We start from the raw sequence: 23,788 nt of genomic DNA, 5'->3' as shown, positions 1-23,788 counted from the left end.
GGTAGTTCTTACTTTGGTATGCGATATAGTGTGATTAATAAACTCCAGATCACAGAGAGAGCCGGGTGCGAGTAAGGCTAATATGAGTGCAGTTTCCTACCCAAGACAATGTATTACCTTGAGCTAATCTGGTGGTACTGAAGAGAGAATTTATATGTATGTATACATAACAAAGACAATCACTGCTTTCTTCTTGAGCAGCTGCAGCCAGTCCCACTAATGGACGTGCAAAAGCAAAAACTGGCAGCATAAGGTATGTGTTCGTTTTTACAGATGGTACTGCAGACAAGTTGGTAATTGAAAAGGAAGTCGTGTACGTGAGCTATTTGACGGGGCAGGGAGTAGGGACAGCCTATTATAGGACTTTCCTGTGTAATTGACTTGGTGAGTTATTGAAGAAGTAGTTTTCCCGTGAAAGATTTCAGTTATTACAAAATTACATCATTATTGTTAAGGAAATACATAATTCCATGTCGTCTTTTAAAAATCGTGTTATTAAAACTTTAGAAATCAGCTCGGTTTTCCCTGTCTGCACGGTACCTCTATCATGAAATTATCTGCTCATGGTTTCACCAATAGTGGTCACAGAGCTCTTATTTAAAGACACATCTTTCATTTGAATAATGACACAACATTAAGTGCTTGTTTTAATCATTGGAAAGGTGTCCGTAAATACCTATGATTTTACCTGTCCTGAGGACATATAAAATTGAATTAAATGAGAGAGAATATTTTTAATGATTTATAGTGTCAAAAATAAATGAAATTCAGGTTCATTTTTTTTTAGTCTCCCTCTGCCCCATTCCCCGTGTTTCTAAAAGTCAGACAGAAGTGCATGGTCCCAGAGATATTCCCGAGATAGTCTGTGAAGTATTTAATCCAAATTGCATATTTGGTATCAGGGTCTTTTTGTGGACACATTCATAGTTTATTATTAACTCTTTTAACTGTTTTGAACCTCTGTATATTTAACTCATGTATTCCCATATGTTTTTGTTGTTTACATTAAAATAAGCAGTGGTTGCCATCTTTCTGCTGAGCAGGCTCAAGGCTGTGTTTTAACATCTGACTTGTACTGAATACTCTCAATTGGATAGCCTATAAAAAATGTTTAGAGTTAGGAGTATTTTTGTCATTACTGTTCTGTGATGAAATGCAAAAGTATATCACGTATGAAAAGTATAATAGTAAACTTCATAGATAGATGAAGAACATGAACTTTTATATATAATAGTGGGGGAGTTTTTAAGCAGACATTATTTAAAATATTTTTATATTATTTGATTCTTGAGGAATTTGGTAAAATAACCTCATCTCTCAGAATTGCCAGTAATTTATCTTGAATAAAAATGATACCAAATATCACAAAAGGTCTCTGCCTTGGAACATACACATATATAAAAGAAATCTAGTAAATTGTTACCTGGACATGTGTTTTTACAGAGCATGTCAAAACCCCAGCACCATTTTTCTTGCCCCAACTCTAGCCAAGTCTTCTGCAAAGGCAAACAGAGACTTTCATTCGCAGCTAACCTCCCATGTAGCAGGCGCTATGAGAGGCTAAGTCAGTGGTGTCACCAACTTCTGCTTTTAAGCAGCGGCCTGTTTCACATACTTTTTTTATTTTTTTGACACAGCAGGATCAAAACACATGTACTGCACCCCTCCCCCTTCCCCAGCACTGCCCCTCCATCAGCCAAGTGCTCTGTTCCTCTGGCTATGACTGTGTCTGTCGACCTCAAAACAGCTCGTTGCCATATCTGATGAAGGATGACTCATTTCTTTCTGGTACCTCAAAACTTGCATAATTTCAATCAGCTGTTATTGGGTGGTTTGAAGAGATAAGCGTTCTTTAAGGCCAGGATATGGTGAAATATTTTTGGTAAAAATTCCCCAATCTCCTCTTTAGTAATAAGGCCTGAAACATGGTTCACTGTGGCTTTGAAGTGAGGGCAACCTGGGTTTATATCTTAGCCCTACTATTCAGCAATTGCAAATTGCTTCTAAGCCTCAGTTTTCTCATCTATAAAGTGGAGGGAATAATAATAATAATGATAATAATACTTGCCTCTTAGGATCATTTTGAGGATATCAGATAATGAGACTAGGCCTATCGTATGTTATCCTGCAAACATATGTACAATGATGATTATTTAAAAAGGGACAAAGGTAGTCAAATGAGGATTCTATTAAATAATTGATTCAAAAAATCTTTTTATTTAATTAATTTTCTATTTATCTATTTTAGAGACAGTGTATCACTCTGTTGCCCAGGCTGGAGTACAATGACATGATTATAGCTCACTGCAGTCTAGAACCCCTGGGCTCCAGCCATCCTCTCGCCTCAGCCTCCAGAGTAGCTCAGATTATAGATGCATGCAACCACCCCCAACTAATTTTTTTTTTTAAACTTTTTGTAGAGACAGATTCTTACTGTGTTGCCTTGGTTGATCTCAAGCTCTTGGCCTCAAGCAATCCTCCCACCTTGGCCTCCCAAAGCACTGGGATTACAGGCATGAGCTACCATGCCTGGCCAAAAATGCTTTTTAGAATATGATCCTGTCTTATTGCCTAGACTTAGAGACCAGAATGTGTTTTTTGATGCTAGATAAGTCAAAGAACTATTGTCAGTTTCATACTTCATCAATAAAAGGAGAGTAATAGTAATTAGTCATTCACTGTAAATCTAAACTGGGATAATATGTGTTAGGAGTTCTTAACCTTGGGATCTGGATCCATCGGCACTCAAATCCACAGGACATCTTTGGATACGTTTTGTGAGGGACATGCTTTTGACCATGTTAAAGTAATTTGTAAAATATTTTACACTTTTTTTTTCTGGAGAGGGTCATAAATTTCACCAAAAGATTGTGTGATCCCCAAGAGTGTGAGAAACCATCGAGGAACCACTGAAGTGTATATAGCTGCCTCGAGGGTGGCAACACTTCATAAACCAGTTATTATGTTAGGTACTATGAAAAGAATTATTGATTTTTTTGTTTTTTTTTCAAAATAACCATTATATATTATAAATTAAAAAATATATCATGACATATTATAATTTATAATATGTCATTATATATTATAAAGGTAGCCCTAGAAAGGTGTAATACATGAAATATTAATAACTGTATTTGACTCTCTAATTAAATGCCTAGAAGCTGAGACTTTTGGATTTTAGGACTTTTCTAGGAAGGTCTTTATCACTGATATTTTTATTTTTAGAATATGAACCTATCCCAGAATAAATCTGCTTATTAAATATATTATATAAATAAAATATGCAACAAATTTATTAAAAGAATCAGCTCTTGTGCTGTCACACTGAAGTTTAAGAGGTGCTAAAATTGTTTAACTGTGCCTCCAAAAGGCCTTTTATTATATTTCCTTCCAGTGTCAGATTTTGGCACTGGCATAGAAGAAAGTCCCTGTAGAGCTACTTTCCAACCATTGTTGTAGCTGAAGGAAGGGTGAAAACAGATACAGGATGGCAAAAATAGAAGCACTGAGAGACTTGAGTAGTTCTTTTAACAATAATGACTTTCACGTGGAATGAAAAAAGACAGTGCAGACATAAATTTTCAACCATATTTTTAGCTGTCCAAATGCGTGCTTGCTGTAAAGGCAGAACATTATTACAGAAACAGCGTGGTTAGAACTCCAAAAATCTGGGTTTTTCCAATTCTGATTCTATTATGTAATTTCATTATGACATAGGGTGTTTGGTTTGCTCCTTTACCAAATACGGGGTTAGTTACCAAATATGGGGTTAATTAAAGAAGGGAGATGGGGTCCTCAGATCTGTGTAATAGGTTTTGTATCTGTGTGATAAATTTCTAAAACCTTGAAATGTAAAGAATCTGTATGAATAAAAAGTGGGGTATACATGGGGAAATAGTGATTTTCTGCTATTTCACTTGGAGAATCACCAGTTACATCTCAGAAGAGATGGAGCTAATGTGTTTAGCACAGTAGCATTAGGTGATATATTGGGTAGCTCCCCATGTGGTGACGTTGTCAGTGGGATAAGTCTTAGGTGCATTCATATCTCAGTGCAAGGTATGATTACTAGAGTATGTATTGCCTCATGTCCTGGAACAAAAACTGTTCTATTGCTCTTAGCCAGAGATGCCAATTTAGTTTACACTGGTCTCCATTATCATTGCTGATGTGTTGAGGAAGTGAATTTAATAAGCAGGGTAAACAGGTTTTGTTTCCAAGCTCTATGGTGATTATAAGATGGGTGCTTGGATGAACCTGATAGAGTCCCTTCAGTTTTTTGGCAAGAAATCTGAGGGCAAAGAGGACTGTTTTAAAGCAGGCAAAGACATGCTGTACAGCCCATTTCAACGGATTCTTCACAATTTTATTTGAAACAAAAGTTGGCCAGGATATTGGTAAACTATTGCTTTCTGTTGGCAGAGTGCTTTCCCTGCTTTTGTTCAATTGTTGGCCAGCCTGTGCTTCTGGTAAGAGTCTGGCTATTAATCTAAAGGTGTTTATTGCAAACTACCATCTATTTTTAAGTTGTTTTAGCTCCTGAATTCAGTATATTCCATAGGGTCTACTGGTGTATAGTCAACAGCTGGTTAATTCTATTTTGGAGCAGAAGAGGGCAGGGACATGGCCTTCGATGTCTCCTAGTGGTGAATGATAGAGATAAGAACTAAAATAATACTCAACACTTACTAAATTATGGAATATCAACAATTATTGAATATCAACTTCATATCTGGCAGTCATGAACACATTAACTCACGTCAACTCTATTGGTAGTTAACAGAACAATGTGATTGATAGGACATTATTACTAATGTGAAAATAAGCAAGTATTAATTTGTTTCTGATGTGACTTAAACTGTTACACATTTTTACAAAGGAGCACAGGAAGTAACCCCTCTGATTATTAGGTAACTTTTAGCCTTTAAATGAGATTTATGAATGGGAAATACTTTAGTATCTTCAGGAAAGTTTCCACGTAATTCACATGATTTCAACTGTCAATGTTCATGAACAATTTCTGTTTGTGTTACTTTAGCTCCATACTTAGTATGTTTTTAGAAGATTCCTCTGGAAAATCTGCAAGATTACAGACCATGTTTGTCTTATGCTGTGACCCTGGCTTGTAGCACAGTGCCAGGCACATGGTGGACACGCAATAATTACTCCCAGAACTTAATTGAATTAATTTACCACTGAAATTGTATTAGTGTGAAATTGTACCAGAAGCTTTGCTTATAACCATCTATGCATTTCGCTAACATGAATGTTGCAAAGACTTTTTGATATAATCAAATAAACACAGAAAATATTTAAAGAGTTAAAAATATTTGAGGTATATTCATACTAACATTACATAAATCAGATTTCAGATTGATTCGATTTAAAATGGCTAAGATATAAAACCATAAAAAATGTGAGTAAATATTCTGCCTATCAGGGCTTGTTATGTAATTACGTGGTTTCAGTATGGTTCTTATTCATAGAAAATTATTGTAAAAGATCATTTCTTCACAAATTCCTTCACCAATGGAAACTTTTAATAACTTGAAGATGAATATCCATGTCTGTAAATGTTAAGCCACTTTAATAAATCATTCAATCAAATTTACTTCATGTTAATCAGATGAAATCAGTTCTTTTTCAGAATTGGAGATTTGGAAACCTTAAAATTTTTATATTTGGCTGGTCTTCAAATAATAAAATAAGGAATAAAAACAGCTGAACCAATTTAAAATTTTAAAAAAATGTCTTAAGTCATATCTGGGTTTCCTAACATGTATGCCAAGGCTCAGCTATTTATCAATGATACATAGCTGAATGAAGATTTAAGTCTCCCAAAAGCAAAATTTGAATTGGAAACTTAGAGAAAATTTCAACTATTGTAACCCACATGTTGGTGTTAGCCATGAACCTAAAGACAAAAGATGTTGTGTTTGTTTGTTTGTTTGTTTGTTTTAAATACTTAGTCATTATACTTATTGGTTTACTCTAAAGGGGAGGAAAAATTACATTGGATTTAAAGTGTATATTAAAAGATAGGTATGTCATTTTCTATTTCTATTTGGATGATTGTTCAGATCCATCACCTACATTGCCGTTGTGAAAATCAGTATTGTGACTATAATATTTGAAATACCGAAAGGGATCAAGTGCTCAAAAGACAGGCCAATTATCACTGAAAAGCATTTGCCAGGCAATCACTGGCTTTGAAACTCCTTGCAGTTAACTGTTTGTACCATTATTCATCCTTTTTCACATAGGAAATTACCAGCCAACGGAAATGGCCTGGAGACAACACAAATGCAACCTAAATTTTGCTGCTCAAGGCATTGAAAGAAAAGCAAACAATCATTTTCTCGAATTGTTGATTCCAGAATTTTTTCTGTAGAAATTTTTAGTTGAGCTGACTCATGTAGATTTGGGTTTTCGGCCAATCCTCCTTCACTCTTGCCCTCTGTTGAAGCCACGTAGATGTGGAAGGTGAACTTAGAGAAGTTCAGGGGCAGAGATTGCAGCTACTCTTTGTGGCTTTACATGTGTGAGTGGGCAGTCTTGCCTCAGTCTGAGAGGAGAGAAAGTTTTGTGCTATATATGCCCCTCAGAAATGCCAATTGGTGTTATCGGTTAGCTACTTATTCCTATCCTTTTTCCCGCCCAGCACTGATCTTATCCATATGACCCATAATTCTTCCCTCTCATGCACAAGGTGATAGAGGTACAAATTATTATTTCTTAAGACAGCTTGTGGGAAAAGGAGAAATTTATTATTTAAACATAAACAGACACAGATAGAACCATCAGCAATTTGTGACTATAATGATAGAGATAAAAGAGAGCTGCCCCCAGCACCTAGCAAGTACCTGGCATCAGTTCCTTCTCAAAAATACATATGGGGCTGGGTGCGGTGGCTCACGCCTGTAATCCCAGCACTTTGGGAGGCAGAGGTGGGTGGATCACCTGAGGTCAGGAGTTGGAGACTAGCCTGGTCAGCATGGTGAAACCCGACCCCACTAAAAATACAAAAATTAGCCAGGCGTGGTGGCGGGCGTCTGTAATCCCAGCCACTCTGGAGGTTGAGACAGGAGAATCACTTGAACCCGGGAGGCGGAGATGGCAGTGGGCCGAGATCGTGCCACTGCCCTCCAGCCTCGGCAACAGAGCAACACTCCGTCTCAAAAAAAAAAAAGTGTGGAAAGTAGGAGTGGACAATGAATTTTCTTGATTATGTTTTCTACATCATCAACCATCTCTGCCCAACTCCAGATTAATTTGTCAGCCTGAATGGACGACATTTAAAAGGGATTTTAAAAAAACAAGCACTACTTTTTTTCCTAAAATATTTTTTTTTTTTAAATAACGATAGACATAGCAGGCAGGATTATTTTCAACTTTCTTAATGTTTAGCCTAACAGAGCACTGTCCTAGGTGCTTATTCCTTAGAATATTCAGTGACGATTAGGAAACAGGATTTCTGTCCTTAATAGGCTTACTGCAAAGGAGAGTGACAAAGTATTTTAAAACTGCCATGCAGGATAAAGTATGAATGAAATAAGGTCGTTAGTGCTTTTCTTTTTCTTTAAGTTAAAGCCAAGCTTTGTTTTTGAAAATAGGGCACAGGAGGCTTCTACTCTGCATTCCTTTGGTAACAGGCTGCTTCCCTGTCCTTGATTGGGCTAAGGATGTTGATAACTTCAAAGGAAATCCCTTACTGTGTCCTGCCAGGTTACACTGTACACAGTGTGACCAGGTCAGGGCTCGCATCTGTATGGTGTTTTAGAAAGATGTGGTTCTGTAGTGACACAGTTCAGGACACTACCCACTTCTCCCACCTTCTCTACTGCTTCCAGAAATTTTAATTGCACCAAAAATAAGGTTCTACTAGGCTTACCAAAGTACTAAATTTGTTTAGATGGGAGGTAACTTCATGTGTGAAAGAATTTCTCACCTACCTCCCACTCTCCACCCCCATGCAAGCTTGCTCCTATTGAATTCTAGGTGTGAACACCTAGATATTTCACTCTGACTCAACTTTCCATTCTCATATTTGATAAGATTGGTATGAAAGAAACACATTGAACAATATCCAACCAAATGCTATAAGCATCTCTCAAATATTCAATAACAAGATTCAAGGGCTGAAAACTAACAAAATATTTTTCTCATACAAAAGAAATCACAGTTGAATCCTCTTGACAAATAGGATTTGAGCACCTACTACATCCCTGGCACTGTTTTAATTGCATCTATTAATCCACATAAGAATCACAGTAGCCGGGCGTGGTGGCTCACACCTGTAATCCCAGCACTTTGGGAGGCCGAGGCAGGCAGATCACTTGAGATTGGGAGTTCGAAACCAGCCTGATCAACGTAGAGAAACCCCATCTGTACTAAAAAATACAAAATTAGCTGGGCCTGGTGGCACATGCCTGTAATCTCAGCTACTCGGGAGGCTGAGGCAGGAGAATTGCTTGAACCCAGGAGGTGGAGGTTGCAGTGAGCCAAGATCGTGCCATTGCACTCCAGCCTGGGTGAGTGAGACTCTGTCTCAAAAAAAAAAAAAAAAAAGAATCACAGTAGCTCACACTGTAAAGATCGGAGAACTTTAAGCATTGAAAGATTAAGTGACTTGCCCAGTGTTGTACCTGGCAAATGACAGAGACAGGTTTTGAATATCAGTGTTCTGGCACCTAAATCTGATTATTAACCTCCAAGCTCTACTGACTCTGAATAAGTGTATTCAAAGTACTCCTGATATATTTAAAATGTGATATGGTTTACCTAAAATATAGCAAACTATATTGGAGTCTAAGTGCTGCTTTTAAAGCAAGCTATGCTTTTGGAAACTAGTGCTGTAATTTCAGGATTTCCCCTCTAACTAATGAAAGGCATTCTCTTTGCAAGAGAATTAAGCACCAAATTGTGCAAGGGTTGAAACACTCACTGAAATCAGGATTACACCCACTTTGGCATGGTGTGTCAAGCACCCAGGGCATAAGGAAAGAAAAGCAGGCTGGAGTGAATGGTTACACATTCACATTTGAGCCTCAGCCATATATGTGGGTTAGTTTCCAAATGGACATTTACATTGCCCTTGTGTGGATCAAGTTGGTGTTTATTTGCAAACATGTTATTTAGATCTAGGAAAATGGCAGGATAGCCCCAGGAAAGTTTCACAATTATAACCTAACTAGGCTCCCAGCTTACTTTGCATAAACGGAGTCCCCAAAATGTTTGATAAACACAACTTCTAATAGTTCATTGATTTTGGGGGAAGCAGCAGTCCACTTTTGCAGTAGGCCCTCATTGGGACTTGCAGACTGACACCCAACATTTGTTATTGCTGTTATTGAGACTTAGAAACTCATGATACATTCCTGATCCAGAGTTGGGTAGGGGGAAGGAGAAAAAGGGGAGCCAGAGATTATCTTTGAAAATCTAGTTTTTATTACATCACCTAAAGTAGCACAACCTGCTACACTAATGAAATCGTGTTCTTGGTTTAAAAGGGCAATTGTTAGCCTGAATTTGTGCTCACTAAAAACATTCCCCCAATCTTGTTAAGTTATTGCTCTCATTTCAGATTTTTATGGCTGTGCAGCTTACCAGCCCTCATTTCTTTACGTTTCATTCATTTTCCTTGTATTGATGATTAATGGAGGATGTCGAATGTTAGAGTGAGCAGGCATCAGCAATTGCAAGATCATAATTAGTTTAGCTGACGAGGGCCTCTGATAGCACTTGCATCTGGATGGAAAAATTACCCTATAGGGAACTGGCTGCTCACCAGGTCTTTTTAGTGATACATTGTGAAACACCCGATGAATCAAATGCCCTTTCAATGCCAAGAAAGTGTTCCAGTCTTGAAGCCAAAATTATGTCTGCAGAAAGCTTTCCATTTGAAATGTATCAGAGTACAATTATAACCATTGTATTTTCTTGGCAGGGATACCACTCTTCTACAGTATGGACTTGAGTTAAATAAATTGCCTAAATTTTATGAATCCCTGAAATTTTGACTTATGGCACATGTAATATTTAATTTATAATAAAATTAGGTTCCAGCAAGACTTTTTCCACTCCTTATCTAACATGCATATTTTATCATTAAAGGGTTTGCTTCCTAGAGAAAGGAGAGCTGAACTGCAATTCAGGCTGTCTTTTTTTTTCTTTTTTTTTTCAGCAAGAGAATTCCATTTCCTGCCTGTTAGTATTTGTGCCTACAAACACAGCCTGACTTTTGTTTAAGTGAGAAGTTTAATGGAATCATTACTTGATAGCAAGAATGGAACAAGCAATACTAATTATCTAGTTTTAAATATTCTTAGGTTATTTTGAACCTGTTGATTACAAAACTCAGGCCACTAGAATCAATTTGTATTTGGAAACCCTTGTGATTTCCAAGTCTAAGTCAAATAAAATAAATAAATAGCCATTGAAGGGTCTATGTTGCCTGACTTAAGTGGGCACCTCATAAGGGTTCTCATTAGTAATACTGTACTTTTAATTGGCTGAAGTTTCTACAAACCCTCTCACGTTTGAGGAATAGAGGAATCTTTCAGATTTTACAATTGCAAACGAAAGACCAGAATTGAGTGTCTTATATTCTCTTACTACTTACGTTACATGAATGACATACAAAAACACACAAATCAAGTTTAATTTTAAATGATTTACATTTATTCCAAACTTGACTATATTTTAAAGCTCAGGTAGCATGTGCTCCTCCTTTCCAAAGTGCATTAAACATATTGCCATGTTCTGTCTTTTTGACTTGTGTTTTGACACTTTTAAAAGGTATATTTTAGGGTTCAGCATTTAGGAGCCATCATTAAAACCATAAAACCCAAAGTTCAAAAAGTTAAAGCTGTTTCTGTGAAAAGCCTTTGGTGTTCCACACACCTCATCCATCACTGTAGGGTTAATTATAATGAAAATCAGTGGTGCCTATTAAACACAATTGAACCTGACCTCATTATGGGCAGTGTGGTTTTATACTGTCATTGTTGCTAGTTTAAAGACAAAACTCCTGGGTTGATTTGGTCTAACTCCACTGATCATGTGACTCACCTCTGACCTTGGTTTTTTTCCCCTGTTTCAGAGGCGTAGAGGCTCTGGTGTTTTTTGTGCCAATTGCCTGACCACAAAGACCTCTCTCTGGCGAAAGAATGCAAATGGCGGATATGTATGCAACGCGTGTGGCCTCTACCAGAAGCTTCACTCGGTAAGAACTTGTTCCACTCTTTCAGGAAAAGCTTTGTAAAGCAGTGTTGGCCTGGTCTGTGGTGTGATAAGTCCCATTCCCTGGCTTGCAGTGCCTGCCCCCGCAGGGTTGTTTAATACAGTCACTTTGAGTGCACATGTGATTTATGGTGAAGGGGGCTTAGATGTGATGGGGAGATAGGTTTGAGGTCATTAGTAATGCATTATGCTTCTTTTGATATAAAAGAAGAAAATGATTGATTTCTGGGAACTTCACAGCAGATAGTTGAACTAATGGTTATCTGAATTCAATGAGAAAATGTTTAGAAGTTTCAGAAATATGCAAAATGTTTTAAAAAATGAAAAAAGGACTCTTTCATGTTCAGTATAAAATATAAGGCAGGGAAAGAATTCATATTTTCTAGTTTACCTTCGGAATTCCCAAGTGTTATCTTGACCGCTTTAGGGGCTGGAGGGGCACATTCGGAAGGACAGTTCTGAACTGAACTAGGATCAGAGAATATCACATGAATCTCCACAGTGCCTTCAGTGGGTATTTCAATGCGGTATCTGAAGTTCTGAATAGCACACACGCCAGGGTAGAGTAAGGTGCAAAGATACTTTGTCTTTTAAGATCTCCAGCTGGCTTTGACTCACGGAGGTTCTTTGAATTACTTTTCCTCAAATTTTAGTTAGAATTCTGTAATAAAATTAAAACTCACAAATCCTCCATCTGAATATGGATTTGACTTACTGAAGGATTTTTTTTTTTAGTTTAGAAAGTTCATCTGCTGACAAGAGCTGACTTTAAAATAGGAATCCCCCATTTAGTAAACAAAAATTTATTTCCCTGTGCCTTTTTCATTTCGTTTGGCATTTTACCATAGCTCTTAACACAAGCCAGTGAATACATTATGGCTACAGGGAATACAATTTTAGACAAAATGTTCTCATATATGGACCATTGGAAGCACTTTTTAAACATGCATGCTGCTAACAATACTAACTGGCAGTAAACTGTAAAAACTTTGGTTATTAGCATATAGCAAGTAGAAAGATTCCACCCCCAACCACATACCAACTTATTATTTTTTAACCTTCACCATTTAAGCATAGCAATAAGTTTCTATTTAATGGGAACTGACATTAATGATTTTAATTGAACTCTGGCCAATCATAGGCCAAAAATTAATTAAAATACTGCTCTGCCAGATTATGGTAACTTAACCACTGAGATATAAACTAAACTATTCTCTAAAAATTATTTTAATATTCATCTGTCCAGAGGTAAGCTGTTTTTAGTTTTGAGGTTTTTTTAAAAACCATACATTGAAATACATAAAGGTTATGTTCACATTTCATGTCAAAAACTTACACAAAAGTTATGACAGTTTAAAAAAGGAATTTATGCAAATTTCAGGTTTCTTTACAGTATATAAATTAAATAATGCATATGTTTATAATGCTAATATGAACTCTTTGTAAACCTGGATATTCTGAGCAAAAGAAATGCACATGGCATAACTAAACTATGTTGCATTTTCTTTCTTAAACTAACAATGAATTGTCAATAACAAGTGTGTTATCTTTCTTCACTTGGAAATATGTTTGTAACAACAGAAATGTTCCAAAAAGGATTTATAGTTGTACTTATTTAAGATATAAGAGGTACTCCCTTGCACCTAGAAGTGTATCACTTCTAGGAATAATTTACAAATTACATTTATATTTATGTTTATTTTTAAATTTATATCATATTTATATTGTTTATGAATATTTGTTTATATTTAAAATTTTATAATTTATAAAATTATACATTATATACACATAATGTGTAATTTATAAAGTTAAATTTATAAATTATATTTACATTTATAGTCATGTTTTATGTGGAAATTATTTTCTGATTTCAGTAATCTTTTAGAAAAATCAGACTTTAGCCCATTTAAAGATTATCCTAAATTTTTAACCTATAAATACGCATTAATTTATCGGACTGATTCCTTTGATTTTGTACATCAAAGAGCTCCAACTGCAAGTAAAGTTTTTATTATAGTCTTATCCATGGATTTAAGTCATATTATATAAATACCTGTTGAACATGTCCATAAATACCAATCATGTAATGTTTAAGCTAAACAAAATACTTAAGCTGAATGAAAGTTAGCACTTACTTTAAGTAAAGAGTAGAATGACAGATCAGATATTTAAACCAAAGCTACACATGAATTAAGAATTTCAACACAAAACTAATGCTTCACCTATTAACAAGTCAAGTCTTACATCACAAATATAAAATATTATTAAAGAGAGAAGTAGAAATGAGAAGAAAAAAAAATCCCTCTATATTGCTTTGATAACCTGATACCTTTCCTCACAATTCTGTTGGTTTATCCTTGATTATTTATGCTCTGATATTAATATTTTATATCCACATTTGCAATTATTTAGAAGCACGCATGTATTAGTTGCTTAGGTTTCCATAACAAAATACCATAAACTGGGTGGCTTTAAACAGCCGAAATTTATGTTTTCACATTCTGAAGGCTAGAAATCTGAGATCAGGTTCCAGCATAGTTGGATTCTGAGGAGGGCTCGCTTCCTTACTAAGCCACCTTCTATCTGTGCCCTCACATAGTGGAGAGAGATGTCTTTCTCTTCCTCTTCTCATAAGGCCACAGCCCCACTGGATTAGGGCCCCACCCTTACAACCTCATTTAACTTTAATTTCCTACTAAGGACCCTGTCTCCAGACACAGTCACACTGTGGTTTAGGGCTTCAGCATATAAACTTATTCTGACTATAGCAATGTGTAATTTTTCCACTGTTGTCAATATGTATCTCCTGTGGTACTCTCATATGCTGGCATTTTAGTGCAGAACTCAAAAATTGAAAAAAATATTTCAGAAAAATCACATCTCTTCAAGTAACTTTCTACACAGTTTCATCACTAAATGATGCAATCTCAAAATCTGTTGCATTTGGAGAGGTTATCTTCAAGTAGATTAAAGTTTTCAGTCCCCCCTGCAAAGACGGACATGATTTAATTAGGCTAAAATAGTGCACTTTGGTTACTTCCTCTGATCCTGCTTAGGGCAAAAGGAGGAGATTTAGTAAATCTACAGCAGAAAGCCTATCCCTGCTTTGAACTTCAGCATGGTTTATATTTGTGAGGAATTTTTAATGCATTTTAATGTATTTTTTAATGTTTTCCTTTTATGTATTGTATGTGTTCTCTGCAGACTCCCAGGCCTTTAAACATCATTAAACAAAACAACGGTGAGCAGATTATTAGGAGGAGAACAAGAAAGCGCCTTAACCCAGAGGCACTTCAGGCTGAGCAGCTCAACAAACAGCAGAGGGGCAGCAATGAGGAGCAAGTCAATGGAAGCCCATTAGAGAGGAGGTCAGAAGATCATCTAACTGAAAGTCACCAGAGAGAAATTCCGCTCCCCAGCCTAAGTAAATACGAAGCCCAGGGTTCATTGACTAAAAGCCATTCTGCTCAGCAGCCAGTCCTGGTCAGCCAAACTCTGGATATTCACAAAAGGATGCAACCTTTGCACATTCAGATAAAAAGTCCTCAGGAAAGTACTGGAGATCCAGGAAATAGTTCATCCGTATCTGAAGGGAAAGGAAGTTCTGAGAGAGGCAGTCCTATAGAAAAGTACATGAGACCTGCGAAACACCCAAATTATTCACCACCAGGCAGCCCTATTGAAAAGTACCAGTACCCACTTTTTGGACTTCCCTTTGTACATAATGACTTCCAGAGTGAAGCTGATTGGCTGCGGTTCTGGAGTAAATATAAGCTCTCCGTTCCTGGGAATCCGCACTACTTGAGTCACGTGCCTGGCCTACCAAATCCTTGCCAAAACTATGTGCCTTATCCCACCTTCAATCTGCCTCCTCATTTTTCAGCTGTTGGATCAGACAATGACATTCCTCTAGATTTGGCGATCAAGCATTCCAGACCTGGGCCAACTGCAAACGGTGCCTCCAAGGAGAAAACGAAGGCACCACCAAATGTAAAAAATGAAGGTCCCTTGAATGTAGTAAAAACAGAGAAAGTTGATAGAAGTACTCAAGATGAACTTTCAACAAAATGTGTGCACTGTGGCATTGTCTTTCTGGATGAAGTGATGTATGCTTTGCATATGAGTTGCCATGGTGACAGTGGACCTTTCCAGTGCAGCATATGCCAGCATCTTTGCACGGACAAATATGACTTCACAACACATATCCAGAGGGGCCTGCATAGGAACAATGCACAAGTGGAAAAAAATGGAAAACCTAAAGAGTAAAACCTTAGCACTTAGCACAATTAAATAGAAATAGGTTTTCTTGATGGGAATTCAATAGCTTGTAATGTCTTATGAAGACCTATTAAAAAAATACTTCATAGAGCCTGCCTTATCCAACATGAAATTCCCTTCTTTTATTATTCTTTCTTTTGATGAGTAGGTTACCAAGATTAAAAAGTGAGATAAATGGTCAATGAGAAAGAATGGAAGATGGTAAACAATCACTTTTTAAAACCTGTTAAGTCAAAACCATCTTGGCTAATATGTACTGGGGAGATAATCCAGAAGAGATATCACCAGACTAGAATTAATATATTTATAAAGAAAGAGACCAAAACTGTCTAGAATTCGAAAGCGTTTACATATTATTATACTAAAGCACTACTGGACTGGCCATTGGACCATTTGTTCCAAAACCCATGAATTGTTGCCTAAATTTATAATTATCATGAAACTCTAGGCAGAGGAGGAGAAATTGAAGAAAAATGGCGCCCTCTCAATTTAGTCTTCTCTCACTGGCCATGTTTCAGATTTTGACCTAGAAATGCGAGCTGTGGTTAGGCTTGGTTAGAGTGCAGCAAGAAACATGACAGATGGTGGCACGCTGTTTTTAGCCAGCCCTGCCTGTACATACACATGCACACCCTCTCTGATATTTTTGTCCTTTAGATGTTCAAATACTCAGTAGTCCTTTTGTTTGCAGTTTGGATTCATCTTGTCCACACATGTACCCATTTTAAAAAACAATGTCCTCGATGCTTCCGTAGTAATTTCATTTTAGCCAGGTATTTCTTTCTTGTGTGTGATGAACCAGTATGGATTTGCTTTTCTAAGCCTCCTGTTGGTTACTGATCTCACTTGGCACATTATAACTAAAGGAATCCCCTCAATTCAAAAGCATAGATGGATACAAATGTCAGACCATGGGTTTAATTTGTTTAAAACACATGGCATTTCTTCACAAGGTAACCTGCTGTATTTATTTATTTTCTTTTGGTTAAATATAATTTCCAAACTTTGTGGTCAGGCAGCGTCTAAGGTTATGTTACCACAGACTGACAGTTGGTATATGTACCAGCCAATCCCTTCATTAAATGTATACAGATTTAGTTAAGTAGCATTAAATAGGATTCTTAGAAGTATGTCCTCATAGAACTTTTAATACTTAAGGCTTTGTAAAAACTATCCATGAAGGGAAAGCTCCTCAGCATAACTGCTCAGGGAAATAGGGCTAAATAACTGAACATTAAATAATTGGTTAAAGGTGCTGTTAGTCGAGCCTCAATGCTTGCTACAAGGATGTATGTACAAGGACTGACTTTAATAATTTGCATTATATTGTCCCAACCAGTAGTTTATTTTTTGCCACGGAGATGTAGAAGATATTACAAGCTACTGGATGCACTGTCAGATTAACTTATTTCATTAAAGAAGTTGGGAGAACAAATAGGAAAAAAAAACTTATTTTTCTAGTAAATATTAATGTATTACATTTCAAATAATGGTGCCTGACATATTGAATAATTATTTTCTACAGTGTACGTATGCAACAAAGATATTCCATCATGCATTAGAGTCAGTTCTGGCTCTGCCTAGCTGTTTACATTTGCAAATGTAGCAAACAAGGTAATGAAGCAACTATTTCTATTGCAGTAGATATCCTTTTGTGTGTGTGTGTGTGTGCATTAAAGTTGTAAACGGTAACATGAAACAAATGAAAGTTCTTGCTATAATGGTATGGAAAACAAGAAGGAAATGAAAATATTTTTATGCCTACTTAGGAAAAAAAGGGTAGCACTATTCATTCCAAGTACTTTTTTTTTTAATTTTTAAGCTCTTAACTCACATTGTTATGCTTAAGATGATAAACATATATCCTCTTTTTATTGCTTTGTCTATGTTTCATATGAAACATTTCAGAAATTATTTTGATAAGTGTTGCTGGAATCTGCAACGCTGATGTTTTTATTGCATTCTGTAGTCGCATTTGCACTCCATTTTTACATTAATTCGCAGTTGCTTTGTATCGTTTTGTTTTGTTTGGGTTTTGTTTCTTTTTCACAGTGCCGGGTCTTCGTTTCTTAAAGTTGGATGGCAGGTAGAGTTCAACCAGTTCGTGACTGTTGTAGCGAATGAAGTTAAAAAAAATGTCTTTCTGATGTTGTGTTGTCATTTTCATTCTTGCATTTTTTTGTTTGCATATTAAAAAAAGAGAAAAGAGAAAGCAAGAGACAGAAATCAGGACTAAGTCCTCTGCTTCAGTTTCATTGTTAACGGGCCTTATTCTGATCTCACCTGTCGCGTAGCTCTAATATTCACATAAACTGAAATAAAGAAGTGGAATGAGGAGCTTTGACATTCAAATTATGTGATGTAATTTATCTTCCTTAGGAATTTTGATGGATACATCTCAAAATATATAGCCAGACTTGAGAGGTGACAATTAAAGATCTAAAAAAGAGAGGAGATTCCCCCAAACAACAATATTTAATTTTCTTAGTAAAAAGAATAACAAAATGCATCATGGCAATCCTTAAGCAACATTATCTATGTAGACTGCTTAAATCAGCAAAACACCAGAAGTTTGGTTAACTTGGCCAATATGACAAGTATTACTTTTTGGGCAAAACTACTCATTAAGCAATTTCTCTAGTGTGTCGGACACAAATAGGTTCTTTATTTTTGGCATGTATGCCTTTTTATTTTCATTCAATTTTTTTTTTTCTCAGACAGACATAGTAGTAATGACTAGCATTGGAAAATACATATCACTATTCTTGGAATATTTATGGTCAGTCTACTTTTTAGTAGAATATTTTTGGATAGCATTGACATGATAGATCTTATTCCATACTTCTTTATTATTGATAATTTTATTTTCATTTTTGCTTTCATTATTATACATATTTTGGTGGAGAAGAGGTTGGGCTTTTTTAAAAGAGACAAAAATTTATTATAACACTAAACACTCCTTATTTTTTTTACTTATTAAAGCCTTTATTCCATCTCTCAAGATATAAAATTTATTTTTTTAATTTAAGATTTCTGAATTATTTTATCTTAAATTGTGATTTTAAATGAGCTATTATGGTACGGAACCTTTTTTTAATGAGGAATTTCATGATGATTTAGGAATTTTCTCTCTTGGAAAAGGCTTCCCCTGTGATGAAAACGATGTGCCAGCTAAAATTGTGTGCCATTTAAAAACCGAAAATCTTTTAAAATTATTTGTCTATGTTCTAAATTGAGCTTTGGATCAAACTTTAGGCCAGGACCAGCTCATGCGTTCTCACTCTTCCTTTTCTCACTCTTTCTCTCGTCACTCACCTCTGTATTCATTCTGTTGTTTGGGATAGAAAAATCATAAAGAGCCAACCCACCTCAGAACGTTGTGGATTGAGAGAGACACTACATGACTCCAAGTATATGAGAAAAGGACAGAGTTCTAACTGATAACTCTGTAGTTCAAAAGGAAAAGAGTATGCCCAATTCTCTCTACATGACATATTGAGATATTTTTTTAATCAACTTTTAAGATAGTGATGTTCTGTTCTAAACTTCTGTTTTAGTAAAGGTAGATTTTTAGAAAACAAGCATGGGGATTCTTTTCTAAGGTAATATTAATGAGAAGGGAAAAAAGTATCTTTAACAGCTCTTTGTTGAAGCCTGTGGTAGCACATTATGTTTATAATTGCACATGTGCACATAATCTATTATGATCCAATGCAAATACAGCTCCAAAAATATTAAATGTATATATATTTTAAAATGCCTGAGGAAATACATTTTTCTTAATAAACTGAAGAGTCTCAGTATGGCTATTAAAATAATTATTAGCCTCCTGCTGTGTGGCTGCAAAACATCACAAAGTGACCGGTCTCGAGACCTGTGAACTGCTGCCTGTTTAGTAAATAAAATTAATGCATTTCTAGAGGGGGAATATCTGCCATCCAGTGGTGGAAATGTGGCGTAAAGAAGCTGGTGGTCTGCTTCTGTGCTGTATGCCAGCCTTTTGCCTTAAGTTGAGAGGAGCTCAACTTTAGCTACTGTCTTTGGGTTGAGAGCCATGGCAAAAAAAAAAAGAAAAAAAAATCAAGGCATCTTTGGTGAGCCAGTAAGGTGAAAGCTTGCTGACTGTCCAAGGCACAAGAGAAAATTGAGGAATTGAAATGCAACCTGAGTATCAAACTAAATATTCTAACCAAAGGTGGGTACTGTTAGGTGGAATTCTATCAGCAGGCAACTGCAAATGAGAAGATAGAAGCACGCCCGTCGGGACTCTGGAGGGCAGTGTTATTTTCCCAAAGAAAGACCTGGCCAAGGGCAGAGGCATGGATTCTTTGCAGAGCACTTCCTTTTGGTTTTTCAACACTGTCTCATAGACAGTGGGCTTACGTGTTCCTGATAGTGCTGCAGTTGCTTAGAAACATCCCAGTTAATTGCAGTAATTAGAACTTCTGGAATATGCTAGGTCAGAAGTAAGTGAAGTCAGGGATGAAGAAAATGTGAAATTCAAGAGTAATCCACACGCGAGAAACTAGACGATGTACATTCATGTGTTCTCTTGAAAGGAAAGGGAGAGCTGTAAGCTTCACTCTGCCCTACACCAGAGAAAAGCAGGAATAACTTTACCGTGGAAATAATGTTTAGCTTTTATCAGAGAAAATGGTCCTTCTAGAGCATAGAGTCCCAAAACTCAATTCTGATTTTCCCCTGGTTGTTTTTTTTTTCTTTTTTCAACATACGAACTGCAGCATATCACTTTTCCTTTTTGTGCCTCAGGTTCCTCAGCTGTAAAATTGAAAAAATATATATTAATAATATTATTAATAATAATAATGGTAACGTAGTACTTGTTTGTAAAGCACTTTGAGATCCTTGGTTGAAAGGCACCACAGGAGTGCCAAGTATTATTATGTGGCCAAGGGGGTTATTTAAACTGTCAGTTCCCAAAGGCCAGGAAAGGTTGGGGTCATTTTTCTTAAAGATGAGCTGTAAATATCAACTAGGCAGCCAATAGTGTTGACTATGAAGATGCAAAACTATTACTAGGCTGATAAAACCATAGTTTCTTAATGGCTACCAATAAGGCAAATATCACAACAATAAATGCCAGATTTCTTAGGGTGGACTATTTGACAACCACATGGAAAATTTCAGGGGAGGCATGCGGGGGCAACATCTCAAAATGCCAATGTAAAATTTAACTTAAACAGCAATATTCACCAGCAGAAAATGTCTTTCATATGGAATGATTTCATGTTGCTAAGAAAAAGAATTCAATTTGTAGTCCTGATTTGAATACTAGAATGTTGGCTATAATAGTTCTGTTCTTACAACACATGAAATTTTTTCGTTTTATTTTATTTTGTTTTCATAGTGCATGTTCATTTCTACTCACAAACATGTTCTTGGTGTATTTCTTATGCAAACAATCTTCAGGCAGCAAAGATGTCTGTTACATCTAAACTTGAATAATAAAGTTTTACCACCAGTTACACATAACGGCGTTGGTATGGTTTATATGGATTCACTTTCATCCGTCTAGCAATAGGAAATACAGATCATTGTAATATATATATATATACAGGCTCTGCTGAATTGAAATGGTGAAATCAAATCACCATTCTAAAAAATTATTACTTATATTGATAAAGCCTGGATTCTCTCAACTTGTTTTGTTTTGCTTTGCTTTTTTTCTTTAACCAATCAATCTCTTATTGATAGATTTTGTGTAAAAAGATATATACTAGTTTCTTCAGAAAGATTAACAATAAAAATTGTGTTTATTTCAAAAACATTCATTGAGTATCAAATATTGAGTGTTGAGTATTGGGTAATGATTATGTTACGATACATAAAAACTCTTTAACTTTGAATTTGGTATACTCGTGAATATGATGCAATTCCTAATCATCTCAAAAAGTTTAAATTAATATATCAAATATCTTGTTTGTTTGGTTAAAATCAAATTAATCGGAGCAAGTTCCCTGAAAGATGACTTTGAAAGAGAAATGAGGCAGAACAGATCCAGATAGGAAAGGACGTTGGGAAGACTCACCTGCATGTTTTTAACCAGAAGGAAAAATACAAAAAGACAACATAAAGTATATAAATAATTGATTGCTTCAGAAGATTTGCTTGGAGAGTTTAAAATAATTAATATCTCCCCTCATTATACAATCTTCATTTCTCATTTTTGAGAGCCCAAATTAAGGAACAAATCCTTCTAATTATTTTTTTTTCTTTTTTCCCTTTTTCTTTCCATGTTTTGAAAATAGCAGAGAGTCTTTGAGGGGCTTTCATAATGGCAATGCCCTTGTTTTGCAGCTGGAGGCAATGTTCTCTAGATAAGAGTGTAATAATAGCATTTAATGTGATATACTTCCTTACGTAGAACTTGATTCTTGTGTCAAGGACCACCCTTCAGATAAAGAATACACATGATCTCACCCAGGACTGTCAGAACCCTATTAGAGGAGGAATATGTAGCCATCAGCTATTTACCCTTGTTTGAGGGGAGAGAAGTGAGTGAGTCATCGTTGTCACCCTGCTCTCACCTCTGGGTTTTCCATCTCTGTGTGGACGGAGCAGGGGTCCAGAAAAGGAACATACAAGAACACAAAGGAATAGGCAAGTAGCATCCATGGTTACAGCCAGCTGGGTAGAGACTTTGGGAACTGGAGAGCTCATTCCGCGTGTATAAAGGTAGTCTTTCTTCAGCCCTAAGTATTTGCGAAGGGAGAATGCTTAACTTGCGTTTGCCAGATTTTCAGTTTTTAATAAAAACTGGACAAAGGGAATTTTATATGTAATCTCCTAAGTTTTAAATGTTAGTTACTTACTTTTTTTTTTTAATACTGCAAGCTGAACAAAACACTTGTTCAGAATAAATTCCACCAGTAGATTGCCATAGTATGACCCCTGGAGTTTGAACAATAGTGAACTCTGATAACTAGCAAGGTGGAAATTGGGCAAATGGCTGAGGTTAGTTGTTTTTCCTCTGGGTTTTGTCTTGGGTTGCAGTCTATCTCCAGCTCTACCAGGAAACCCAGCAGAATCATGGCTGTAGCACCTGTCTGATTCATTCGGAGCCAAATTTGCTCAAGACTAAGAACATTGGCACAGAAGAGAAATAAATCCTATTTTTTCAGCATATTGCAAATTACTTTGTATTCTATTCTTCATCTTTGTAACCCCAAGTAGAGTTGTGTTGTTTTTAAAACATACTGATATGAACAAATTTACCCTTTCATGAACAAAGAAATGTCAAAAACTATTAAAAGTAGCTGGAATTAATATTTGGCAATGCCCAAGATGCCCTTATAGTCCTCTCCAAGTCATATTTTAGAGTTGAAAATACCAGGGGTAGAAAACTACATAGAACAATAGATAGAAGGAAGGAGTTTTTCATGTCAGAGTTGATCATATTAATGAATTAAAAAACAATTTGTATACAAAATAAGAAATGTTATGATGAAATCTTATTTCTAGTTTTATAATACTGTTATCTAATACATTCAGGATGTCAGTAGTCCTAAGACCATCTTTCATAAATGTAGTATTTATATAAAATACTTATGTGAAGCAACAGCTGGTTCTTCTCTCTACTTACTGCTTAATAAAAACAAGCAGAAAACATTAACAAATATAATAGAAATTGCTTAAGCTATTTCCATAAATAGAAAGTTAATTTCCAAGTTAAAACTACACAAGCACTAAACTGTAAGAAGTTTCCCAGGGATATTTATGAACCCAAACCCATGAATACATCACAGACTTTTTCTCAGAACATGTACCACCTCTGATGTGAAAGCAAAGCCTGCCATCACCATGATTACACACTAGTTTTTAAAGTTAATATAGCATAGAACTGACAGTATTTTCTTCAGAGCTTAAATTTCCTTAGATATTTTCTTTCTACATAGTAGGTACTACTCAATGTAATTGATGTATCCTTAAAAGAATATATATATAGCAGTGATTTTGCAAAGCATGAATTGTTATCATCATGATGGTGTATTTTCTATAATTATATTTTTACAATTACCTTGATGATTTCTTCCTCTAGTGAAATCAGCATTGCTACTATTTTGTTATTCATTGGTAATACTATATAGTACAAACCCAGGCTTCATTAAACAATGTCCATTTGTTCAACAGATTTTAATTGAGTATTTACTATGTTCTGGGCTCTAGTCCAGACATTTGGGATAGATCAATGAAAGAAAACAGACCCAAACCCCTGGCTATATGGAAGAAAGTCGGGCAATAAACATAT

General features: G+C 35.9%; 1 protein-coding gene across 3 annotated transcripts in view; it reads left to right on the top strand.

The window, feature by feature from the left end:
• Window positions 1-21,007, top strand: part of TRPS1 (transcriptional repressor GATA binding 1) — a 260,490-nt gene extending 239,483 nt beyond the window's left edge. For all 3 annotated transcript variants that reach the window (XM_003256138.3, XM_004090798.3, XM_012508614.2), the window contains 2 exons: window positions 11,102-11,224; window positions 14,446-21,007. In XM_003256138.3, coding sequence (XP_003256186.1) covers window positions 11,102-11,224; window positions 14,446-15,507 — 1,185 coding nt within the window. In that variant the 3' untranslated portion in view covers window positions 15,508-21,007. The remainder of the gene's footprint in view (window positions 1-11,101; window positions 11,225-14,445) is intronic.
• Window positions 21,008-23,788: the final 2,781 nt, after the last annotated feature.

The sequence above is a fragment of the Nomascus leucogenys genome, chromosome 16, assembly GCF_006542625.1.
Source record: "Nomascus leucogenys isolate Asia chromosome 16, Asia_NLE_v1, whole genome shotgun sequence".
Classification (NCBI taxonomy): domain Eukaryota; kingdom Metazoa; phylum Chordata; class Mammalia; order Primates; family Hylobatidae; genus Nomascus; species Nomascus leucogenys.
This window is presented reverse-complemented; position numbering and strand designations above follow the sequence as displayed.